Source organism: Mustela erminea, chromosome 14 (assembly GCF_009829155.1).
Source record: "Mustela erminea isolate mMusErm1 chromosome 14, mMusErm1.Pri, whole genome shotgun sequence".
Classification (NCBI taxonomy): domain Eukaryota; kingdom Metazoa; phylum Chordata; class Mammalia; order Carnivora; family Mustelidae; genus Mustela; species Mustela erminea.
Genome location: NC_045627.1, coordinates 37,603,003 through 37,628,186, shown reverse-complemented (window position 1 = coordinate 37,628,186; position 25,184 = coordinate 37,603,003). Strand labels below are relative to the sequence as shown.

General features: G+C 51.0%; 1 protein-coding gene across 4 annotated transcripts in view; it reads right to left on the bottom strand.

Annotated features, from left to right (window-relative positions):
* The window catches only part of CDH23 (cadherin related 23), a 397,771-nt gene that overhangs the window by 345,173 nt on the left and 27,414 nt on the right, over window positions 1–25,184 (bottom strand). For all 4 annotated transcript variants that reach the window (XM_032312921.1, XM_032312916.1, XM_032312926.1 and 1 more), the window contains exons 2-3: window positions 9,987–10,058; window positions 3,481–3,558 (exon numbers count right to left, since the gene is read on the bottom strand). In XM_032312921.1, coding sequence (XP_032168812.1) covers window positions 3,481–3,558; window positions 9,987–10,053 — 145 coding nt within the window. In that variant the 5' untranslated portion in view covers window positions 10,054–10,058. The remainder of the gene's footprint in view (window positions 1–3,480; window positions 3,559–9,986; window positions 10,059–25,184) is intronic.

The window sequence follows — 25,184 nt, the reverse complement described above, 5'->3', positions numbered from 1 at the left end:
CACTGAGCCACCCAGGTGCCCTCTACCCCGATTCTTAAAAGGAATCTGAAGACACGTTAGTTAAAACACTGTACGCTACCCCCAAGCACTCAATAAACATAGTTATTATAATAATATGTATTATACATATATAGTGCATCATGTGTTATTATTATTAATTTGTAAGGCTCCAGTGGTCTGAATCAGGCTCAATGGGTGGGAGTTCCAGGGACAGATTTCAGATTAATATTAGGAAGAATTTTTCATCCCCAAAACTGTCCCACAGCCCGTGTCTTACTGGGATCACGAGCTCCCCATCATCGTGCATAAGCAGAAGCCAGATAATCAGCCCCAGAGCTGCCCACAGCTCTGACCTCCACTTTCAGACTGGCTTGGGCTCCACCTCCAAGTCACTGGTATTGACAAGCCCGCTAGACCCAGTTCCTCTCTGCACTTGTCTGTCCCCACCGCAAAGCTGTGGCTGGCAGGACAGCTCAACCAGTCATCCTTGGGCCACAGATAGGCCTTCCTTTCAGTAACAAAACACTCCAGGTATGGAATCCAAAGAGGGGGCCCTCCCATCCCCATTTTACAGGCTGGAACACTGGCGTTCAGAAAGCAAAGGGCCAGTGAGAGCCAAGCCTCCAGGTCAAGTCTCTGGGCCGCCCTGTTCCACATAGCAAGCAGAGGTCCAGCCCCTTGGACAAGCTGTTTCAACCCCTATCCTCGCCCTGGCCTCTGCCGGTCCGAGGTCTGCACCTGCCCCAACCACGTGGGTCCACATCAACCTCTGAATGGCCCAGGGCCACAGAGGTGACAGCACTCAGGGAAGGTCCCCAGGCCTGTTATCTGAGGGCCTGGAGATACACCGGGCTAGTAGGACTACCCAAGCTAAAGCCCACAGGGCCCATCTTTCTAATGCCCTCTCATTGGTGAGATGGGAGGTAAGGCCCAGAGAGGGACAGCGTTGTGCCCAATACCACACAGTGAGGAGCAAAAACTGAATTCATGCCTTTCAAGCCAGAGCTTGCTGCCTGATCTTGATGCCAAAGGAAAGGAGGAACTAGGAGGGTAAGAGCCAGCTCAGCACCAGCCCCTGCCCAGAGAGAGGAACTGAGCCGTCTTCCAGCTCACTGAGCTCTCTCTCATTCCTACGGTCCCCCAGAGCCAAGGATCAATCCCCACTGCACCAGACGGACGCCCCTGCTGGGACTGCCGGGCGCAGCCTTAATGGGGCCGTGTCCTAGCAGTTATTCCTGGAAGCCGATCGATGCTAGCATTTGCAGAAGACAATCAAGAACCAGAGCCCAAGGTAGCTAGAGCAGGGCCTGCTGGAGGACTCCCTGCGGTGGGGGCATGGGCCTAGGGCTCATCACTATCAGCCCTGGCCGACCGCTATCCTCCCCACCCCCCACCTTTCCAGCCCTCAGGTCTCTGTGAACCCCACACTTGGAGCTGGGCAGGCTCACAGCTGGGGTGCATGGAGCCAGCACCGCTGACCTGGAGCGGCCTTCCCCTGGTCCATTAGTGGCTCGGCCACACCTCTGCCTCAATGGCCCACCTGTCCCTAATGTATTCCCTCCACCACAGATGGGGTCAAAACAGACCCTTCTGAAAGACAGCTGTAGGAAATAGTGTGGGAAGGAAGGAAAGGGAGCCCTTTGGGACTCTGCTTGAGGCCCACCACCTCCCCAGATCCTTTCCTGCTCCCTCCTGCCTCTGCTCTGTCTCCAGAGGGATGCCCCTTCCTCCTTCAATCCTCTACCGGGACTTACTCAGACATCCAGCCCGGCCCCCATCAGCCTGACATTGACTTGTTTATGCCCTCATCGAATTCCTATCTGGAAGCACAGCGGCCAGGCCTAGCACAGAGGGTGCATGCCCTCTATGTCTGATAAACTGAGGAAGCCCCTAATGATGACGAAGGCTGCTAACATCCCTTCATTTCCTGAGCCACACAAACCAGACACCTGCTCTCCTCTCTCGGCACTGACCCCATGCTAGGCCTAGGTGTGGGGAGAAACCCCAGATGAATCCAGAAGCCCACAAACAGGTCCTGACACAACCCCAGGGGGAGAAAATAGCTCAGCAGCACCCCCAAGAGACTTCTAGGTACGATCCCCACCCTCCACCAGGAGAAGAGTAAGCCTGTGGAAGAACATTCCAGAGAGACAAGGAGCCTCCTTCTTGAAGGACCCTTTAAATACCTACATCCACAAATCCAGCCTTTCAGTGTTGATCCAAGGGGGCAGCTAGTCACCAGAAAAACTGTCACATTCCACAGAGCCCTCACCCCCCGCCCCAACCCACATGGGCCCTAGAAATGAAATGGCCCTGGGCGGTGGCGACAATCCCCACAATAGTCAGAAACACACCTGCTATGCCCTGTCCCCACCTGGAAAAAAGCTTCCATCAGGAAGACTGGAAGGAAAGGCGTCTTCAGGGGCTGCTGTCATGCCCCCCAAACAGCAGGAGAGAGTCTGGGGCCTGCTAAGTCTCCCCTCTTCAAGCAGAGATTCTCTTTGAGGAATTTTGCATCTCCTCCCTCACACAACTACATTTGATTTTAGATAAAAGAGTGTTTAAAAATGACCTACGTGTTCAATACCTTCACACCCCTCCCCCCTGCTTGCCATCCCACTTCATTTTCAAGGAGAAGCAATGCTCCAGAAAGATACACCAGGCCTACCCCAGATATACGCTGCTTCTCGTGCACACCCCCACCCCCAGACCCGAGAGAGAGAAGCCGCAGATGACAGGCACTTTCCCTACAGTGACACCCACAAGAATGAAGACTGAGGAGGGAATGTGGCTGGAGGCGGGACCTTTCCAGGCCCCGCTGTTTGCCAGCTTGCTCCCAGGAGCGAGAGTCTTCCCATCAGCATGGCGGCAAGATTGGTTTGTTCCGTGAACCACCATTTCTTGAGACACTTCTGGTCCTCAGAGCCAAGCAGACGCCACAGGGCAGTGCGTGCCCATCTCCAGCCGCAGGTACAGAAGCCAGGCCCTCCGGAAGAGGAACGAGTGCCAAGCTGGGTCATGAAGTGACTCAAGCTGGGGTGGAAAGGGACGCTTGTGATCACCTCCTAAACAGCCCAATTTTTTCCCCTCATGACCAAAACAGGCGTCCTCAATGCAGAAAACTCAGTGATCACAGCCAAGTACAGAAGGCTACAACAAACTCTATGATGGCTACCATCTTTAACATATCACAGAGAAGAAGAATGAGCCATTTGTAGAACAAAATGAGTGCAGGAGTAGAAGTCAAGCAACTTGGGCTCAATGTGACAAATCCTTGGACATTTCAAACTCCCCTGTGTTGGAAGGAGCAGCCCTAGAAGTACTGAGTGCCCCATCCCCGGGGACAACCAAGGAGAGGCCGTATGAACATCATGGAAGAGTCTCCAGTGATGGGTAGAACATGGCCTTCATCTCTAGGATCCCCTTCACTTGGGGGAGTGGAACCCACCCCACCGTCCAGTGGCCCCTGTGCCAACTCACCCACAGGCGTGTCCTCGCTGATCAGCAGGTACGTGTCAAAGAAGTGGTTGGTGAAGAAGGGCAGTCGGTTCACCTGGCCTGGAGGTCAGAGGACAAGAGCGTCAGTCAAGTACCCTCAGGCCAGCTTCTGGAAGGAGACACGGAGTGGGGGCCGCAGAGGGTGTGGAACCTGCATCCAGGGCCACGGCCACCTTCCTAGGACCCCCAGCGAGTCTCCGTCCGGCCTCGAGGTAAATGGGGAATAATGCGGGTGGGGAGGTCCTACGGTGAGCGAGACCACCAGCGCCATGCGGCTCTGGCACCCTGGGCACCACATGGAGACGTGCTGAAGCATGAAATACATGCAGGGCTGCAAAGACTTGAAAAAAAGACTATGAAAAAAATGGGTGTAAAATATCCCATTAACCTTCGATATGGATGACGTGTTGAAATGAAAATATTGCGGATATATTGGATGGAACTTATTATTAAAATGGGTTTCTTTTCTAATGCAGCTCCTAGAAAATTTCAAGTCACACACATGCCATATTCCCGCCAGGCCGCATGGCAGCAGGTGGCGGGTGTGCGTGTCGAGGCCCCGGGCTGTGCCTCAGAGCAGGGCATGGCACTCAGGGGCTCTCAGCAGCCATCCGTCACGGGAAGGCGTCGCCAGCCCATCCCACGGGTGTCACAAGAACTGCCATCTATGGGACCTTCTCCCTCCATCTTCGCAGGACAGCCAGGGCTATCCTCTCCCCATCTTACTGTCGGGGAGAACAAGGCTTGTAGGGGATCCGTAGTCACTGGCCCAGGGTCACACAGCGAATCAGTGGCCCAGGTCTTACAGAGCCCCCAGGTGTTCGGCCCCATACCACTCTGTGATGGCCTTGGGGTGAGGGCTGGGTCTGGAGGGAACTGGGGCCATACCGGTAGGAGCCCTTCATACCACAAGTCCTCCACGCGAGGCTTCCCCGAGGCCGGGTTTACCTGTCACCTGAGCCTCCTCTCAATGGTCTTCAGTAGTGTGGTATGATAGAAAATATATTTGGGGGGCACCTGGGTTAAGTCTCTGCCTTCAGCTCGGGTCATGATCTCAAGGTCCTGGGATCGAGCCCCGCATCAGGCTCTCTGCTCAGCAGGGAGACTGCTTCCCCCCTCTCTCTTGGCCTGCTTCTCTGCCTACTTGTGATCTCTATCTCTGTGTCAAATAAAATCTTTAAAAAATACATACATATATATATATATCTTTGTCCAAGTTCCTCGCACAGAACTCCAAAATGCCTTAGAATTTTCAGAGCGAGAGGAGTATCTTTTGTCCTTTGTAGGGAGGCCCTTTTGAGCACAGCTGAGTTTACGCTAGTGAGGGGATCCAGGATGGGGCTGGTGGTGGCAGAAAGACCGACTAGATAGACAGTGGGTACTTTTAGCCCCAGCTGGACCTGCAGCGGGGGGAGGAGGCTAGAGATTTAAAAGATCAGAGAAGCTTCCAGGAGGTGAACATAGCCCCCTGCTGGGAGGGTGGGGCCCCCAGCAAGGACGTGGAAGGTTCCCACTGCCCTCAACCCTGCTCCGTCTGGCCGCCCCTGAGCTGTACTCTTTGTTTAACCCAGTAAATGTAAGCAACATGCCTCCCTGAGTTTAGAGAGTCATTCCAGCTGATCCAACCTGAGGAGGGGTTGGAGGGAGGTGGTCAAAGGAACCCCTGACTTAGGACTGGTAGGTCAGAGCACAGGGGACCTGGGACCTGGGACTGACTGTGAAGTGGGGGTGATCTTGTAGGCCTGAACCCTTAACTCTGTATGATCTGACACTAACGCCAGATAGAGTCAGACTGAATGTAAGTCAGACACCCACTCAGTGTCTGGAGAATTGAAGGACTGGTTATTGGTGTGGGAAGACACCCGGAAGTACACGAGTGAGGAGGGCACTTCCTCTTCCACCCCTGCCAACCAGTGGGTAGCAGGTCTGGCTTGCACAGGGCTGACACTGTGCTGCCCTAAGCAGCTCCCGCTGGGTCCTCCAGGGACTTCCTGAACAGGCGCTCGACACAGCCCTCCCGTTCCCCATTTCTGCTGACCTGGGGCTCTCTCAGGGCCTGTGACTGCCTGGAGAACAGAGGCCAGCTCCCAGGAAGTGAGAAGGCTGGAGCCGAGGGAGAGCACTTGCCCCTCCCACCTGAGATGGTTCCTAGTAGGGGGTGGGGGGGTAGCGGGTGGCATCTTTTCTTCCTCCCCCTAAATCTGCTCAGAATGATGCCATTTCTGATCCCTCAAACATTCTGGCCTTAATCTCGCTTCCTGGCTAGGACTGCTGACTCTTCTGCCTTCACCAGTCCAAGTCCTAGTCATCTTTCAAGTTTCATCACAGATGCCTCTTCTTCCAAGAAGCCCTCTTTGATCGCCATTACTATAAACATGCACTCATATACATTCCTCCATCCTCATGCCAGGAATCTAGAACCCCTCGCACATATAACAGCCTCAGAAAGAGGCCACTAATCAAGGGCCTTGTCTTTGTTTGGAACTTTGCTGTGCTTCCTTCTAGCTGCGTGATCTACCCATGCATGCCTCAGTGTACTCAGGTGTAAAAGAGCAACAGTAAGACTTACTTCACAGTAGTCCCAAGGATTAAGTGAGATTACATACGTAAAGCACTTAGTGCCATGAGCCAGCACCGAGCCAGCATTGGAAAAAGGGTGGCTACTATTAATACTGGTATTAATGACGGGCTGCTTCAGATTGCAGCCCGTCATTACTTGGGCTCCGGTATGGGAAGCAGGCTGAACTCAGGGAGAAGGCTCAGGGGTGCCCAGAGAATACAGCGGTGGGCTTGGGCAGCTGGGGGAGGGAAACCAGCAAGGGAAAAAATCGCCTGCAGCAGCATTATTCACTTTAAGATTTTCTTTTACAGGACCTGCCAATAATCAGCTGCAGAGAGCCCTGCACGAGTAACTGGCAGGGCCTCGGGGACACGTATCCCCTGCACATACCGAGCAGGGCCAGCGTTCTTAGAATAGTCCTTCTGCCTCCAGTGGCCCTGCGGCCCTGGGAGGCCAGGGCAGTGCCCAGAGACTGGGAGGGCTGGGGGGTGGGGAAAGGGGCTCATGGACAGGTTACTTGTTCTCTTAAAAACCACTCCCCAGGCACCGAGCCTCTGTCCTCCCGAGGCAAAACGGCTGTCTCAGGAGCTCTGAGACCTCTATCCAGGCTGGACTGTGAGTGGATACCCAAGGAGAGGGGGTACAGGGGACTTCGGTGATGGAGAGTCCAGGCTTCCCATGCTTCCCCACACCTCACACACCTCGGTCCCCCATGAGCTTCCATCCAATGCTCGCTCTGTCCTGGGGGGTCTCCCTGCCTCCCCCAGCCACCCTCACTGACTGTTCCCTACACAGAAGAGAGGAGTCCACCAGCTCTGAAGATGGCAAACAATGCCCAGCACTGAGCTTCTCACCGCCACAGGCCTGAGGGGCGAAGGGAGCAGGGAGGCTCACAGAGAACAGCACTCGAGGAGCTGCTGCTGCTGCTGGATGAAGAAGATCCGGGGAGGGCACGGAGGAGGGCAGTGTCCTGGCCCGGGGCACCTGATCCCAGAATGACTGCCGCCAGACGCAGTGTGGGGATGCCAGGCCAGGGAGCACTGACTTTACTCAGGGTCATGGGACAGCGATTCCTCCTCGGGCTTGACAAGCACTGGGAAGTGGCAGAGCCTAGAAGCAGCTGGGCAAGGATCCAGCCCACACCTGCCTCCCAAGTTCTCTGATCACTGATGAGGGCAAGAGGCCTAGTGGCTCACACTGAGATCCATGTCGTGGGGAGCCCCCTGACAGGGAAGGAGCACTGGGCAGAGAGGACAAAGCTAGAGGCCTCCCAAGCTCCGCGACAGTCGCTGCTGTGTGGCCTTGGCCAAATCTTTCTGTCCGGCCCCCATTTCCAAGCTTCAGGATAAAAGCCCCACAGGACCCTCCCATCCTGCACCCCTGCCAGAGATATCCTGTGCACTGTGTCACTGTCACAGTGGCCACAGTGCAGGCCCTCAGCATCCTGGGGGTCAGAAGCCTGACGTGTTGCTGTCGGGCCCGAGTGCTGGTAGCCCTACCATCAGGAGCCCCCCTGCCCCCTTCCTGGGAACCAACTGCAGGACCAGTGGGAGGCCCTGGGGCCAGGCCACACGGGGATGGGGCAGGGCATACCCGCTCAGTCCTTCACTTCCTGCCTTCCCAACCGGCCCACAGAGGCCGGGGAGGAGGGGAAGCTTTAGCAGAGAGAACAGGACAGGCTGATAAGGGGGCTTGACAACCAGGGGGGTTAGTCCGTGAGACTGACCCATCGCTGACAGCCCGGGATGGGAGGAAAGATCCACTAAGGCTGTGGTTCAGGTGAAAGCAAAGCGGGGAGAGGTGACGGGGGATGGTCTGCGGGACGAGGGAAGGGTTAGGGATCAGGGCGGGTGTTGGAGGGCAGGGTGCAAAGAGGGTGCTTCTCAGTCCCTAAGTCAGCCATGGTCTCATCTTACCAAAGGAATTAACACTGGCCACCTCAGACAGGGACGCGGAAGAGGGGACAGTACCCAGGAGTGAGAGAGAGAGAGAGCATGCCCCTCACATACATGCAAAGCTGACTAGCCCCCAAGCAGGGTGGTTTTGCCACAGAGTGGCTGGGTGGTCTCAGGCTACTTGCTTAACTTTCCTGTTTTCTGTGCCCCAGTTTGCTTCCCCCAGAGAAAGATACAGCTCATAATCAAAGAGCTAACATGTACTTAGGACCTAATATGTACCAGACGCTATTCTAAGGTCTTAATATGTCCATGAACCCAACCGATCATCCTGACAACTGAAGGAGGGGAGTCCTGTGCTCCTTCTGACTTTAGAGATAACAAAGCTGAAGGACAGAGTGGCTAAGACACTGCCCCAGGGAGGCCACTGGTGAACGGGGGCTGGAACCCAGGAGTCCTGGCCCCATGCTGCTCCCTTGTGCCCGCCTGAGATGCACGAGCCGTGTTCCATCCCCAGGGCTCAGGAGGAAGCTGCCACCTCTGCTGAGAATACAGCTGAGCTCTCGGCACCTGTTTTATTTTTACATCTGTATTTCTTCTTCACAGCAGGGGGAAGGGCGTGTGCGTCCAAGGTCACAGAGCCCCTGGGGAGACTGAGGAGAGTGTCCTGGCGTCTACCATACAGCAGAGCCAGAGGGTCAGAGCTGTCTCAGGTGTTCCCATGAAGACCTCCCCAAATGGGGCTCAGAGGGCAGGTGGGGGAGTGCTAACCCACCGAAGATCAGAGACCCTGACTGAGGCTCAGCCACGCCCTGCTTTGCATGATCTTGGACCAGATGTTTCTCCAGGTGTCCGTTTCCCTGCAAAGTCTGCCCAGAGTTGAGAGAGGGTCTGAGAGCCCCTCTGGCTCTGCCCTGAGAGTCTGTGAGCCTACATAGTAATCCCAGGCTGCCTGGATGGGAGTGAGCTCCCCATCACAGAGGTACTCCAGCAGAGAGCCTTCCAAACTCAGGGACCAGGAGAGGGGACTTTCAGGGGACTGTCAGGCGGCCAGCGTGAGGCTGGCTCCCTCCAGAGACTCCCCAGCTCCTTGGAGTTGTCGAGGGAGCTGGCCTCACTCAGGAATGTGTTTGCCCACGTCACCAGGCACCCTGTGCCCACAGCTCCTCCCTGGGGACACCCTACCTCAGGAGACACTGGGCCAGCCATGCCTGCGGTCCTGGCCTCCCTTCAGTGCAGCCCAGAGCTGCTTTGCTTCTTGCCACCAGCTGTCTGGGAGCCAAGGGACAGGCACATGCCTGGGTCTTTTCTAGTCTCCTCTATGGGCACCGGAGTGGACACGCATCTGCCTACTGCAAGGGCAAGGGAAGGAGGGCGGGTCCCCCCGCAAGGTGAAAAAGTTCCTCACCACCACGCTTTTGCTCAGGCTGTTCTCTCCTCTAGGATTTCCTTCCTCTTGCTCCCCTACTCTAAAACTACTTCTCAGGCTTCAAAGCAAGATGAAACCTTTCCCTCCAGCTGGGTCCCTCCCAATGAGTCTTTTTTTCCTGAGGGGCTTCTCTGGAGTTGGATCCATCCTTCAGTACCACTCTGCTCACCTGTAGTCTATGTGGTAAATCCTGGCTGTGTCTTCCTCCCCAGCTAGGCTCTGGGCTCCTTGAGCATGACCCATTGCTTGCACGCCCCGGAGCCGGGCACCACAGACACACAGAGCATCATATGGCGGGTGCTCACACGATAGCTGGGAAACTGAAGAGAACTGAGGCCAGGCCCTGCATCCCACGAGGACGGTTGACGGCACAGATGCCTCCTGCCCCGGGAGCTCACTCCTTCTAAGGCTCCTCCTTTTCCCTCTCAGGGAGGCTGGTATTTTCAGCCCTGGAAGTGCCGCAGCCACTGAGGCCACAGAGGGAAGTGTCTGCCTGCTCACACGCACAGCAAGGCAAGGTCTGCAGGCCCGGAGCAGCCCTCTCCCAGCCCTTGTCCCAGAGCACAGACCCCGTAGGGCAGGAAGGGCAGAGGATTGGACTTACCCCAGCATCCAGAGATCAGCACAAACAGCCAAGCCACGAGGCAGCTGGAGGCGGCGTGGCACCTCATGGCTCCTGGGGACACAAGAAAGGAGAAGGTGACAAGTCTGTTCTTGGAACTCCTCCCACACTCCCCTACCCCTGCAGCTCCAGGGAGATCTGGCCCAGGGAAGAGGAAAGGGAATCACCTCACATTGGGGTGGGGGGAGCGCACATGGGAAAGAAGACAGGGTCTGTGTCACTGGGTTTTGTCCTCATCCCAGGCTGGGTATGACACGGCAGCCTGGTCTGGTGGCAGGGGCATGGGGCTGTCAGAAATGCATGACTGAGGCATTCTTGGCTTGGTGGGAGGAGGGGTTTGTTGCCTTTGGGGCCCCAGGAATGACAGGTCTTTGTTGGTCTGGGGACAGGGATAGGAGATGGGCACTGAGCGGGATGTCTGGGGCCTAAGAGAAGGCCTCGCAGGCCCAATAGCCCAGATTCCCCAACCTAAGTGCCCAATGGGCATGTCTTTTCTCACTTTTTATATCCACCATCTTCTCTTAAAAAGTTGGATATGAGAGGAGGAAGCAGGCCACTGTGTCCAGAGAGGCACAGAGGGGGTAAGTCATAGTACAGCAAGTCTGTAGAAAGCTGAAGCCAAACTTGTGGTGGCTCAGAGGGAAGCTCCAGTGAGATCTGGGGTCCAGCCCCCAGAGGCTCAGCAAGGCGAGATCCCACCTCTAAGGGTGTTGGGGAAGGAGACTGTGCTTCCCACCACAGCAGTGCCCCTGGTCCTCCAGCCCCTCCCCACCCTCATAACAGCTCAGGGACGGGCCTCCCAGAGACCAGCCGTGACACCGTGGGGAGGGGAGGCCCACACTTCTCAGCTGGGAACCCCCGCTTCTCTCTAAAATGTCAGCCCTGTTAGTGCAGGGACACAGCCCACACACCTCTGTGTCCCCTCAGGGCCTCGCCAAGGGCCTGCACATCATCCTCTGGTTTAACCATTTGCTCAGAGACCCCCGGCTCATGGGGGCCCAGGTCAGAATCGGGACCCAAGTTGACCTGCCACCTCCCTTGTGGATAAGCAATCAGGAAAGACGTTGGGAGGTGAAGGAAACTAAAGGGAAGGGATTTTTAGAGAGACTTCCTCCTCTCGGAATGATCTAGGGGCAAGAGATTCCAAAAGAGACACAAGGTCAGAGCCCATCATTCCAGACCCAGAAAGGCCCTTGTCAGCCTGGGCCCCGCGAGTGGCCCATGACATAACTGGGTAGAGGTTCCTGACACACACAACCAGCGATGGCCCGTGATGCCCTTTTGTTTCCCTTCTAACACTGTACTTAAAATGTCCTGATTACTAGGCATGAAACAGCAATTTGAAGAATTAAAAGATTCTACGATGCACTTAAATAATGAAAGATGACCCCCCCCCCCCTTCATGCATTCCTATATTTCCACCCCCTTGAGCTTTGGGACATTAAAAGCCCATCACAGAGGTACCAACCGATATGTTACAGGGGCAAGGCCGGGAATATCAAAGAGGGAGAAGCCAGGTAGATGGGGAAGACAGCTCCTGAGAAGCCACGGGCTCTGTCCAAAAGTGGCAGCCACTGTCGTGTTCCAGCCAAGAGGGAATGTGGACCCAGCATAGCCGGGCCTTCTGATTTTTCTTCATGAAAAACTGGCAACGTAGCTTTTTATATGGATTTGGTTTTTTAAACGTTGGTAAATAATTGCCCTTCCATGGCCCTGTCTGGATGTGTCTGCTGACCAGAGTGGTCAGGCACGCATCCCAGTGGGCCCTCCTCCGCACCCGAGCAAACACGTTCACACTGCACACACGTACGGAGCAGCACGGCTATACAATCAAGGAGGGTGTCTCTACACAAAAGAAACTTGCTTTTCTCACATTACAGTCTTTCACGGATGACCCCCCCAGGTCAGCGCTACTCCATTGACACCCTTCTCTCTAGGAGCAAAATCATAGTTCAGAGTGAGGATGTGGCAGAAGAGACACGAGCATCCCTAAACTGGAGCATTTGGGCGTTTCCGGGGTCCCACCACCACAGGCAACACCGCCATGGCCCGCCCTCCGCATGTCATTGTTTGGGGCCTCTGGTTGCCCTTGAACGTGGCTCTCCAGCTGCAGCATCCCTGGGCTGATTAGCTCCAACACCGAGCATGTATGTAAACCTTTATTAGACACCACCGTATCACCTTCTAGAAAGGCGGTGACAATGCCTGCTCCCTCCAGGCGTAGGAGAGGGCCTCTGTGCCCACCTGGAAGTGATCCCTCTCTTAAATGGCTGCCAATCGGTTGCGTGAAAAATGGTATGGTGTTGTTGCTTTCATTTGCATTTCCCTAGCTACTAGTGAGGTTGAGCACGGTGCCTTTTGCTAAATGTTCAAACCACTTTCCATCTGTTACCCTGTGTTTGCCTAGTGTCTCCCGCAAAGAAGCTAGCCAGCACTGCTAGCATTATCCCTGATTTACAAGTGGAGAAACCAAGGCACACAGCAATTAAGTGACAATCTGACATCTCCTGGTGAGTGAGTGTCTTTAAAAAAAAACAAAAACAAACCCCAGCCCTCTGCCTTTCTAAACCAGATGTTATAAGAATTAAACAACATCTGCCAAGAATATCATCACCAAAGAGCTGGGGAGGGCGGCCATCCTGGGGCTGCAGGAAGTGTGCCATGGAAGGAAGGAAGGAAGGAAGGAAATGAACACTTACTAGGGCCAACTCCCCCAGACCAGAGATTTTCAGATGTATCCTTTTATTCAATCCTCCCAAATGTCTCTGTAACATAGATACTCGTGTCCCCATTTTGCAGAGGAGGCAATGAAAGCTCCAAGAGGTCCCCCTAAGGCAGGCCCTGGCTCCCTCACACCCTGCTGCTGTCCCCCGTCCCCTGCACACTGCCCACCCCATTTCCTAGCGGAGAAAAGGGAAGGCACGGCCCTTCCCTCAGGAGGCCGATACACAACACAATGGACACGGGATTCATGTCTGCAAAGAGGTGTGCACACGTGTGCGACACACACACATGCAAAATGCATCTCGCTTCCACAGCGCTGGCTCAGGCTGACACCACCAGGCATGTCTGCTTCGCCTTTGGAGGCTATCACGGTGCCTCGCTGCCTCTCTTCCGTGGGTCGATGGCAGCCAAACACAGCGCTGCATCTGCGGGGATGGCGGGGCCACCACCGAGACAGTGTGAAGCAGCGCCAAGATGGGTCCACGCTGACTCCATCCTGAGCTTGGGGCAGGGCAGCCTAGACAGAAGAGCGATGGGGGGCACAGGCTCCAAAGGGTGACGCGGAGTAGCCAGGCAAAGGAGGATCCATCCTGCCGCTGGGTTCCCCCTGAGCTCCCTGGTCTTGCTCTTCCTCTGGCCCCTTTGGCGACGGGAAGGAAAGTGAGGCCCAGAGAGAGAGGCTAATGGCCGTGGGAAGCAGCCCAGGGGCCCCAACCTCCAGCCCAGGTACTGTAATGGAGGCGGCATGGCATGCCCTTGACACTGGGGCTGTGAAGGGGCATGCGTCCCCTGGGAGAGCCTGACCTCGCCTGTCCTGTGCACCAGCCCTCCCACCTTCCACCCAGCACGGCTGCGGGGGCCTCCTCCATCATGTGAGGTCGTACTGCCCTCAGGGGAGGCCTGAGCTTTTACCAATCTTCATCAGTCCCCACTGGGCCAGGAAACAAACACCCAGTCTTTTGTGCTGGGCTTCCTCTCTAGGCCTGGGATAAGTGCCAGAGACAGGCCCCCAGAGATATGAGCAGAGTCTCGGCCGGCTACCCATCCCCCCAAATCTTTCAGGTGCCTGGCTTAAAGCCCATCCTTGCAGGAAGACTTCCGGAAACGTCTCAAACGTACCCACCACCAAGAAGACATGGAACCAGGTCCCACAGCCCTCAATTCTCCACATCCTCTTTCAAGCTAAGCCCTATACCCAGCACTGCAGGAGGATAAAGGACCATGAGAATGGCGGGAAACATACACTAGGTGTCAAATAAGTGATCGAGACTGTTGCTGCTCGGGACCGTCAGAAAAAAAGTGCTGAACCTTGCAGGGGAGGTGAGATGGGCTGCACAAATTTCAAGGTGTCACAGTGCTGACATTCACGGAGCACGGGACGTGCCGGTCACTGCGGTATGCACTGAGCTCTACATGCTGGGGCCCGGAGGGTTTGAATACTGTGACCAAGGTCACGCAGCTCGTAAGTGGCTAGGTCTGGATTTGAACCCCATTCTGATGGCTATCAAAGGCTGGTCTCCCAGCCTCAGTCCCAAGCTTTACTGAACTTGGACATGGGCCCCAGGGCAGGCCCAGGTTGAGGGCATGGTGGGAAGGCCCCAAGTGGGACTCTGTACCTACTGGTGAGCTGGACATGGGTGAGAATTGCAACATACTTCACATAGTATACAGGAGCCAGCGGCAAGGCCAAGTGTGTGTGCCAGGAAGAAGGGAAAGAGCTGGGGCTGGGGAGTGGGCTCTTTTCAAGCTATTGGCATCTCATGAGCCTTGGGCACGGAACCAGTACCAGTAAGACAATGTACACATACACCATCAGAGGTGACCGGGTCACCCACAGCTCCTTCCAGCACCATCCCCAAGAAGTCCTTTTGTCCTTTGTCCCTGGAGGGAGCAGACGACAAAAATTATGTACTCAGGGCAGCAGCACTAATCACACTGGCCTCCACCTTCTCCTGTGCTCAACACACAAATACCTGCTACCAGGCCTTGGCTGAGGGCCACAGGAGAGGCTTTGGCCAGTGGCACAGTTACAACACTCAGGAAGTCACCCCACATGGGAATGGCCTCCCCAATCAAAGCAAAGCCTCCACGGGCACCCAGAGAGCTGGTGGGCTGCAGGGAGAGACCTCCAAGGCACACAGCATTTGTCTGCCCTGACATGACTTGTTGGGGGTCAGGTACTGTACTAGATGCCGGCACACAGAAGAGAATAAGCTGAAGACCTTGCCACTCCCAGAAGATACCAACACAAACAGCATAGCTGGACAAGTTCCACAGTGTGTTTGGAAAAAGGAAAGGAGCAGGGTGAGGGTAGTCTGCCTATCACTGAAAGTGTTATATGAACAGACAGTGAGGAAGCAAGAGAGCGAGCCGTGTGGTTATTGGGGAGAAATGTCTTCCGGGCAAAGGCCACAGCCTGTGCAAAAGCCCTGAGGCAAGGGTGTGCTAGCGTGCTTAAAGAGCAGTGAGGAGGCCAGTGTGGCTGTAACTCCATACGTGGTGGGAGAACCATAGAAGACAAAGCCACAAAAAAAGTGGGCCCATCACTGATGTGAGTGAACTGGGAGCCCTGGTCTTTAGCCAGCCAAGAATGACAGGAAAGAGTCAAGTTTTACTGGAGCAGAAGCAGGCAAACCAGTGGGGAGGCTACTGTAGTGATGGAGGCCAGAAACATTAGAGGGCTCTGGCCAGGGACTGGAGTAGAGGGTGTGGGATCTGGCAGATTCTGGGCATATGTCAAAGTAGAGCTGAGCAGGTCTCCTGCTGGGGAAGATGTGGCTGTATCAGAAAGATCTGAGCCTGAGGGTCTGGCCCAGGCCCCTGGAAGGACGGAGTTGCCATTCACCAATTGGGAAAAGGCAGCAGGTGGCAAGGGGCAGAAGTTCAGTTTGCGGCATGATGAGTTGGAAGGGCTGTTGACAACCAAGCAGCTATGTGGGCCAGGCAGTAGAACACCCCCAACTAGACCCCAGGCCAGCAGGTGGGTGGGCGGACTAATGCTGGTGGCCATCATCAGCCTATGGGTGGTACTTGGAGCCACCCAAGGGAGGAGATCACCAAGGTCCCACATCCTCAAGCTTAGGCAAGTTGAGTACAAATCGACCAATATCTGAAAACTGTACAAAGAGCCACCCTTGTGCTGGGCTCAGTGATGCCACTTCCGGAACTCTGGCTGAGGAAATCATCATGGCGGTGCCTGAGCGCTAAGCCGCAGAGATGGTCGGTGCAGCCCCACGGGCCAACCCGACTCCAGGGGCACATTGACAGGAAGCAAAGCGAGGCTGTCCCACGGAGATGCTCGTGTGAGAATGTGTGTAGGGCACCGTGCACACCCACAGGACCGTCGGGTGACACGGCGTGATCCGAGTGGTGAAGCGATGGCTGATTATGTATTCTTCTACACACTTACTGCATTGTCCACATTTTCTATAATAACAGCCAATGTTTTTATAAACAGAGACCTAGCTTCTGTCCACCCCACCAGGCAGCAGCCTGTGAACAGACAGACAATTCTGATGAGAAAGTTCTTTCCTGTGCTCCCCTGAGCCTCCCTGAAGCCCACGTCCCAGGAGTGAAGACCGAAGGGGACCCCTGTGGCTGGGAGGGTCCTCAAAGATCCTCTGGCTGACGGCACCCCTCTGCTGCTACTCAGGCCCTTCCATAGACAGGGAGCTCCCTCCCTCCTGGGCAGGGGGTCCCAGCTCAGAGACCCCTGCCTCTCAGCCCAGCCCTGTTACCTTCTCACACTGGGGTGGGGTGGGGTGAGGGGCATTCTGATTACACGTCCCCTTGGGAGGACCTCCCTGTGCTCCAGACGTGGGGATTCACGAGCACAAGAACGGGCTAAATATGACCTTGGAGATGAGACCTTGGTCTGCTGCTTAGCCCTTTCCCCGGGGTGCAGGGGGAGGGGAGACTAACAATTTAAAAGAAAAACAAGTGCCCGAAGGTACTCACACACTCCCTCACACATACACACAAACGGGGTTCAGGGAACCCCGGTAGGAAATGTGCCCACAAGATGCCCCTGGTCCAACCTTGGAGGGCTCCCCGCTTCCTGTCCTCACTGCTCCCCTCCCCCACATTGAAGGAAGCCAGGTTCCTCCCAAAGCTCCTCGCTATCTGGAAGTCTGGGGGCAGGGGGGATATCACCGAATGCCTCTGGACCAAATCCAAGATAAAGTCCATCACAGCCTGGTTTCTTGGACACAGACTGGAAAGCATGTTCCTTGTTTCTGCCAGAGCAAAGTACACTCCCCTCTTCTGGGAAATCAGCCCATTCTGGGCTCAACTCCCAGACCAGGGTCCTCATGGTTACCATCTCCCACCTCTCTGTAGCCCAGTCGGGGGCGCAGGAGCAGAGAGTGCACTCAGTAGGGCGGGAGAGGCAGTGTCTTCCATCCCAGCAAGGAAGGGGACAGGAAGGAACAGAGCAGAGGGGGAGGGAAAGGGCAGGAGGGGACATCTGAGCAGCTTTTCAGTTTCTCAGGAGCGAGAGATTTTCACAGCAGGGTGCCACAATTTAGTTTGAACTGTTATGAATTCCCATAAAATCAGATGCACTCAACTTTGAATAGAAATACAGAAGTACGCAGCAGAAATCAAATACAATTTGGGGATTATTCACCACCACTACACACAGAGGGGTTCGTGTGTGCATGGAGGCGCCTGCAGACGACACCATTAGGGTCACTAATGGACAAGCCACTGTCAGCTACTGATGGCCACGCTTCAAAGCCCACCCTATCTAGGCCACTGGCAAGGGAAGCTGCTGGGATAGGAGGTCGCTAAGAGGGACTTTCCCTGTAAGGAAGGAAAAGACCACCTGTGGCCATTCTATTCATGCCCTCCCATGGATCCCTCCCCAGAGTTCCCCGTGACTGAGGTCCAGGGGTGGGTAGGGAGCCAGGCAGGACTGAGAGGGGCAGGATCAAGACCCCCCCACACACCCAGGGTGAGGTGCCACGGTGGCCCAGCATCCTCCATGGGAGGCTTGGTATCTCTGAGTCCCCTTGACCTACACTTCAAAAAAAAAGTACTCAGTAGGCAATATATTTCAGTCTCTTCATTTTAAATGTACAGACATGGTCCACAGCTGTATAAAAGGGCGTGTAGTAGGAAGTGAGTCTCCCCTTACTCAAGCACGCACCTTCCCAGAGGTCACATTGGAGGGAACGTTCCCGAAGGACTACAATCTATGCAAGGATACAGCATACAGGTCTCTCCCTTTCTTATAAAAAAAAAAATCGAAGCAGTAGCCAGGCTATCCTGCTCCCATGTGACACTATATCCTAAGACTGTTTGTTTCAGAACATACAGGCCTTGTTCTTCTTAGCAGCTGCGGACTGTCCCATACGGAGGGACCATAACTTAATCCCTGCTGATGGACGTTTAGGTTATTTTTTAACTTTTCACTTCGACAAAATGAAGCCGCAATGAATATCCTTGTTCCTGTATCTAGACACACAGCATGAAGAAGGAAATTTTCACATTTTTACAGCTGTGGACGAACTGCTCTCCAAAGAGAGGGCACCAAGTTGCACTGCCCGTGACTCCCAGTAAAGGGCCGGTTTCCCCACACTGTCATCAGAACTGGGCACACACTATGTTTTCAGGTTCCAGAAAAGGTAGCTTTGGCTGCTCACCCTCAGACCCCTGGCCCCATCATGGCATGGAATTAGAATGGAGTTGATCAAGGTTGGCATTCTCCTATGTCCCTGGCTGACCAATACGGTCAAGTCAACAGACGCTGGCCAGGCTCTGGGCCATGGCTGCAGTCTGCACCTGCCCCCACTGGGGTCACTGCCAGTCCACTGCCACAGCCACCGTACTCTCCCTATGTGCCTTAGCCAGACTGTTCTCTCCACCTGGAGCGCCACCTGGGTCCACCTTCCATGTCCAGCCTCGACTTCATGACACAGCTCTCATGTCACTTCTGCCAGGAAGTCATCCTGCATCCCTGCTAGAACTTGGGTCCACGGCTCCCCTTGTTTTGGGTACATTTTGGGAGGCAGCTATTCCCACTGTGGGGGTCACATTTGTACATGTCCTTCTTCTCCCAGAAGACCCTCAACATCTTGCAAACAGAGCCTACTTTACCCCATACAGCCATCTGCCCACTTAGTATCTCCTCCTGGGTGTGTCTCTGGCATTTAACATTGCCCATGTGCCCTAATTTCTTCCCCAAATAGATTCCCATTCTCACCCTTCCCACCTCAGCAAATTCACCTCCACTGGCACACTCTTTTCTTTTTAATTCAGTTCCAAATAGATTTCATATATCCAGTAAGTGGCATTTTCCTCTTTACCCTCTTAATCACCGTATTTCAGGCACACTAGCCTTCTCTCCACCTCATATCTGCCAAGTTCATTCCCAACCCTGGAACATCACTGTGATTGATCAAATTATTATTCCCCCAACCCTTCACTCTGCATAGAATTACACAACTACATCCATGCTGGGGTGTCATGGTAGGCAGAATGTGCTGTCCCATCCTTTATGCTGGGCTTGGCCATATGACTTGTCTTGACCAGCAGATGTTCTGGTCAACCTCTACACTAGCACAAGCATATGACCCCTGTGTAGAAAGGCTTGCCTCTTGAGCTCCTGCCTTTCAGCTTGAGATGAACATGCCCACAGGCAGAGTGAGCAGACTGAAAGCACATATGGCCGAGAATCAAGTTCAGTCACACCTAGCCTAGATTTGCTGGCCTTCCAGTTGACCCACAGACACATGAGTGAGAATAAACGATTGTTGTAGTGGTTTGGCAGGCAGCTTCATTGAGGTAATAAGTAACCAATGCCAATACTATGAAATATATATAACCACACAAACACGGACAGAAATCTTCATGACATTAGACTTGGCAATGATTCCTTGGAGAGAATACCAAAAGCACAGGCCAAAAAAAAAAAAAAATGTTAAATAAGCTGGATTTCATCAAAATGAAAAATTCCTGTGCATCAAAGGACACTATCAACAGAGTAAAAAGGTAAACCACAGAAAATATCTGTAAATGACATATCTGATAAGGGATTAATATCTATCATATATAAAGGACTCCTAAAACTCAACAGTATGACAAAAAAATCTGGCTCAAAAATAATCAAAGGATTTAAATATACATTTCTCCAAAGAAAATATCCAAACAGCCAAGGAGCACATGAAACCATGCTCAACATCAATAATTATTAGAGAAATGCAAATTTTTTAAAAATCACAATGAGAGACCACTTCTCATTCATTGGGATGGCTATTATTTTAAAATGTAAAACATAAAATAGGGCTGGAAAGAATGTAGAAAAACTGGAACACTTGTGTATTGCTGGTGGGAATGTAAAACGTTGCAGCCATTGTGGAAAACAGTACGGCGGTTTCTTAGGAAATTAAGCACAGAATTACCAGATGATCCAGAAGTTCCACTTCTGGCATATAGCAAAAGAACTGAAAACAGTTACTTGAACAAATACGTATACAGCAATGCTCACTGTGGCATCAATGAATGAACACTGTCCATCAATGAATGATGGACATCACTGTCCACTAATGAATGAACAGGTACACAAATTGTGCTCTATACATCTGATGTAATTATTACTGAGTCTTAAAAGGGAATGAAATTCTGACACTAAGCTGAGAGAAAGAAGCCAGTGGCAAAGAGACAAATACTGTATGGTTCCAGTCATATGAAGTACATAGAGTCGTCAGATTCATAGAGAAAGGAAGTGGAATGGTGATTACCAGACACTGGGGTTGGGGAGAGAGAAAGGAAGAGTTATTGTGCAACAGGTGCAGAGCCTCAATTTGGGGTGACGGAAAGTTCTGGAGATGGATGGTGGTGATGGTTGCACAACAGTGTGAGTGTATTTAATGCTACTTAAAAATGGCTTAAACAGTACATTCTGTTATGTGTATTTTGCTGCCAGAAAAAAATGTTAAAAATGATTGAAATGGTAAAATTCACATTTTGTAAATCCTGCCACAGGAAATATATGTATACATAAAATAAATAAAAGGTCACCACTCCTCTCATGTTAAAAATTAATAAGCCACATATAGAGCCGAGAACACCCATCACAGCAGGGACCCAGCCCCATCAGAAAAAACTTATGGGGGCCACCAACTGTATATCAGACCTGCCACCACACATGAAGCCCCCCCCACACACACACCACACTCTAACCCCTACTTTGGCATATGTCAGTGTAATCATCCCCTGCTCAGAGATGCCTTCCCTTGTCACCTGTTACCGTTGGTCCTTCTTATTTTTTTCTCACTGTACACTGTCCTTGTCTTCCATACCTCTCAACACATTTCATAGATTCAGAGTAGTCTTCTGGTTGGTTGTCTCCCCCACCCCATTCAGGTTACACGGGAGTGGGGACCCCAGGTGCCTAGCCAGGTGATGGTCAAGGGGAGAAGGTGGGGGAAGGTTCTGGCAGGGTGGGCTCACTTTGACAAGCTCTATGCACATTGCTCAAGATCCACTGTCTCCCCTGATGCAACAATCAGAACATGAAAACAAGAAGAGGCTCTAAAAGGCAAAAACTGAATCCCCCTGCTTTTGAGTCAGACTCTTCCACAGAGCAATTTTTTTTTTTTTTGGTAGAAATCTCCTCTAGCATAAGTGGTACAACTTTGTGGGAGGCCGTTTGGCACAATAAAACTAGAGTCTTGAAAGCATTCATACCTTTTGACTTAGCAATTCCACTAACAGGAATTTTCCCTAAGGAAATCATCAGAATCATGGCATGGAGAGCTGTTTTGAGGCTGTTTACAGAGCACAGTTTATGATAGTAAAAACAGGCAACTCATAATCAATATTAGTAGGGCTTCTCAACCAACCACACTGGCGGCCAGCCCTGCCCACCCCCCAAGGGCACCAAGTCATTGTCAACAGCTGAGCCAGTGCACAGCCACGGCAGTCAAGACCCAGACACAGCAGGAGGGTGCATGAGGGCCCCGCAAAGGACACCCCTGGAGCACCTGGTTGTGGAAACCAGGGGAATCTGTGCTACTGGGCCCCACAAGACTCCTTCTACATCAGATCCCTACACTTGAAGCATGAGGATATGAAGCTGGTCTGCCTAATGCATGGAAACAAACACAGGGAGCCAAAATAAGGAGATGGAGAAATGTGCTCCAGAAGAAGGAACAAGATACAACCTCAGATAAAGAAATAAAATAGAGATCAGCAATCTACCTGATCAAGTGTTCAAAGCCGTAATCATAAAGGTGCTGACTGGACTTAGGAGAAGAGTGGAAGAACTCCATGAGAAGTTCAGCAAAGGGATAGAGAATACAGAAAAGAATGAATCAGAGCTGAAGAAAACAGTAACTGAAATGAAAAACATACTAGAGGGAATCAACAGCAGATGAGAGGATGCAGAAGAACAGATCAGCAATCTAGAATACAAGTAGCAAAGAGCAGCCATGCTGAGCAACAACAACAACAACAAAAAAGTCTTTTTTGATGAGGATAGATTAAGACCCTCTTTGACAACATCAAGCATACTTATAAGGGTCCCAAAAGATGAAGAAGAGAGGGAAAGAGACAAAGCTATTTAAAGAAATAATAGCTGAAAATTTGCCTGACCTAGAGAAGAAAACCAACACCTAGGTCCAAGAAGCACAGAGAATTTTATACCAGATGAACCCAAGGAGGTCCACACCAAGACACATAATTATTTAAAATGACAAAAATTAAAGAGAGAATCTTAAAAGCAGCAAGAGAAAAGCAAATAATTATGTCCAGGTGAAATCCTATTGGGCTATCAGTATATTTTTTGGCAGAAACTTTGCAGACCAGAAGAAAGTAGCAGGATATATTTAAAGTGCTGGAAGGAAAAAACCTACAACTGAGGCTGCTCTACCTGGTAGGGTTGACATCCAGAACTGAAGAAGAGAGACAGTTTCTCAGACAAGCAAAAATTAAAGGAGCTCACCAAATTCACTATATCAGCCTTACAAGTCATGTGAAAGAAACATCCTTTGGCAGAAAGGCCATAATTAAAAGTATTATGAAAAGAAAAAAGTCCACTGATGAAAGCAAATATATACTAAAGGTATATGTTTCAATCACTCATAAAACTAGTAGGAAGGTTGAATGACAAAAGTTAAAATCAATTACATCTACAATAATTAAGGGACACACAATTTTTTTAAAAATGCAATATAGGACAAAATATCCATAAATTGTGGAGGATAGTAGTAAAAACTACAGTGCCTGTAGAAGGTGTTAAAAGGGAGAAAGTGACAGTAATACAATGGCCGGGAATTTAACACCCCACTTACATCAATGGGCAGATCATCCAGACAGAAAATCAGTAAGGAAACAGTGGCCTCAAATGGCACATTATACCAGAGGGACCTAATAGATGCATGCAGAACATTCCATCCCCAAACAGGAGAATATATATTCAAGTGTATGTGGAACCTTCTCCAAGGCATGTTAGGTCACAAACTCAATATATTTGATAAGACTGACATCATTTCAAACATCTTTTCTGACCACAATGCTATGAAAGTAGAATCAATTACAAAAAAAAAAAATAGGAAAGAATACAAACACATGGATGTTAAAGAACATGCTACTAAACAAGCAATGGGTCAATAAAGAAATCAAAGAGGAATTCAGAAAATACCTTGCCACAAACGAAAGTGGAATGTCCTCAAATCTATGGGACACAGCAAAAATAGTTCTAAGAGGGAAGTTTATAGCAATACAGGCCAACTTCAAGACACAAGAAAAATCTCAACTAAGTAACGTAAGCATACACATAAAGAAAGTGGAACCAAAGTTAGTAGAAGCGGGGGGGGGGGGCATTACAAAAACACTACCAGAAAGAGAAATTAAGAAAACAGTCCCATCTGCAATTGCATCTAAAACAAAATACCTGGGAAAAAGTTTAACCAAAGAGGTAAAACACACCAATGAAAGAAATCAAAGACATCACAAATAAATGGAAAGATATACAATGCTCAAGTCTTAGAAGAATTAATGTTGTTGAAATGTCCATTCTAACCAAAGCCATCTACAGATTCAATGTAATCCTTATAAAAGCATCAGTAGTATTTTTCACAGAGCTGGAACAAAGATTCCTGAAATTTAAATGGAACCAGTGAAGACCTCAAACTTCTAAAGCAATCTTGGGAAAGATTAACAAAGCTGGAGGTATCAGATGTCAAACAATACCACAGAGCTATAGTAAATAAAGCTGTACGGTACTGAACAAAACCAGACACATATCAATGGAACAGAACAGAGAGCCCAGAACTAAACCCACACTTACATGGTCAGTTAACTTCTGACAAAAGAGGCAAGAATATACAATGGGGAAAACAGAGTCTCTTCAACATATAGTTTTGGGAAAACTGTACAGCCACATGCCAAAAAAAAATGAAACTGGATCACTTTCTTTTTTTTAAAGATACAACTCAAAACCAAAAGAATAATAATAATAATTGTTATTATTATTATTATTATCCAATTAAAAATGGGCAGAGGACTTGAACAGGTATTTTCCCAAAGAAGACATAGAGACGGCTAACAGACAAATGGAAAGATGCTCAGCACCATTGATTATCAGGGACATGCAAATCAAAACCACAATGAGATACCCCCGATACCTGTCAGAATGATCGGTATCAAAAAGACTGGCAATAACAAGTATTAGTGAAGATGTGGGGAAAAGGGAATTTTTTTCAAAGATTTTATTTATTTATCTGAGAGAGTGAGTGCAGATGGGGAGAGACAGACAGACACCCTTCTGAGCAGGAAGCCTGATGTGGGGCTTGTTCCCAAGACCTGGAGATCATGATATGAGCCAAAGCCAGACACTTAACCAACTAAGTCTTCCAGGCATGCCAGAAAAGGGAATTCTTCTGCACTGTTAGTGGGAATGTAACTTGGTATAGCCACTATGGAAAACAGTATGGAGATCCCTCAAGAAATTAAAAATAGAAACACCATATGATCCAGTAATTCTGCTTCTGGGTATTTACTTGAAGAAAATGAAAACACTAATTCAACAAAACATATGCACCCTGTTTATCGCAGCATTATTTACAATAGCCAAGACATGGAAGCAAGCAGCCTAACATTCACCGATAGATGAATGGAGAAAGATACAGTATATATATATATATATATATATATATATATATATATATATATATATATATAGTGGAATATTACTCAGCCATGAAAAAGAATGAAATCTTGCCATTTGTGACAGACTGTGAGGCACCCATGGAAACTCATTTTCAGAGAATGTTTATTGACAAGGAAAATGTTCATGACAAATTGTTAATAGAAAACATAAGCTACAAGACAATGCATAGTGTGTTCCCACATTGGGAAAAAAATTATATATGTATACATCTATACAAAAAACATATAGCAACATATTGATATCTTTATTATATCTTCAAACAGAGAAATTATGGGTGATTT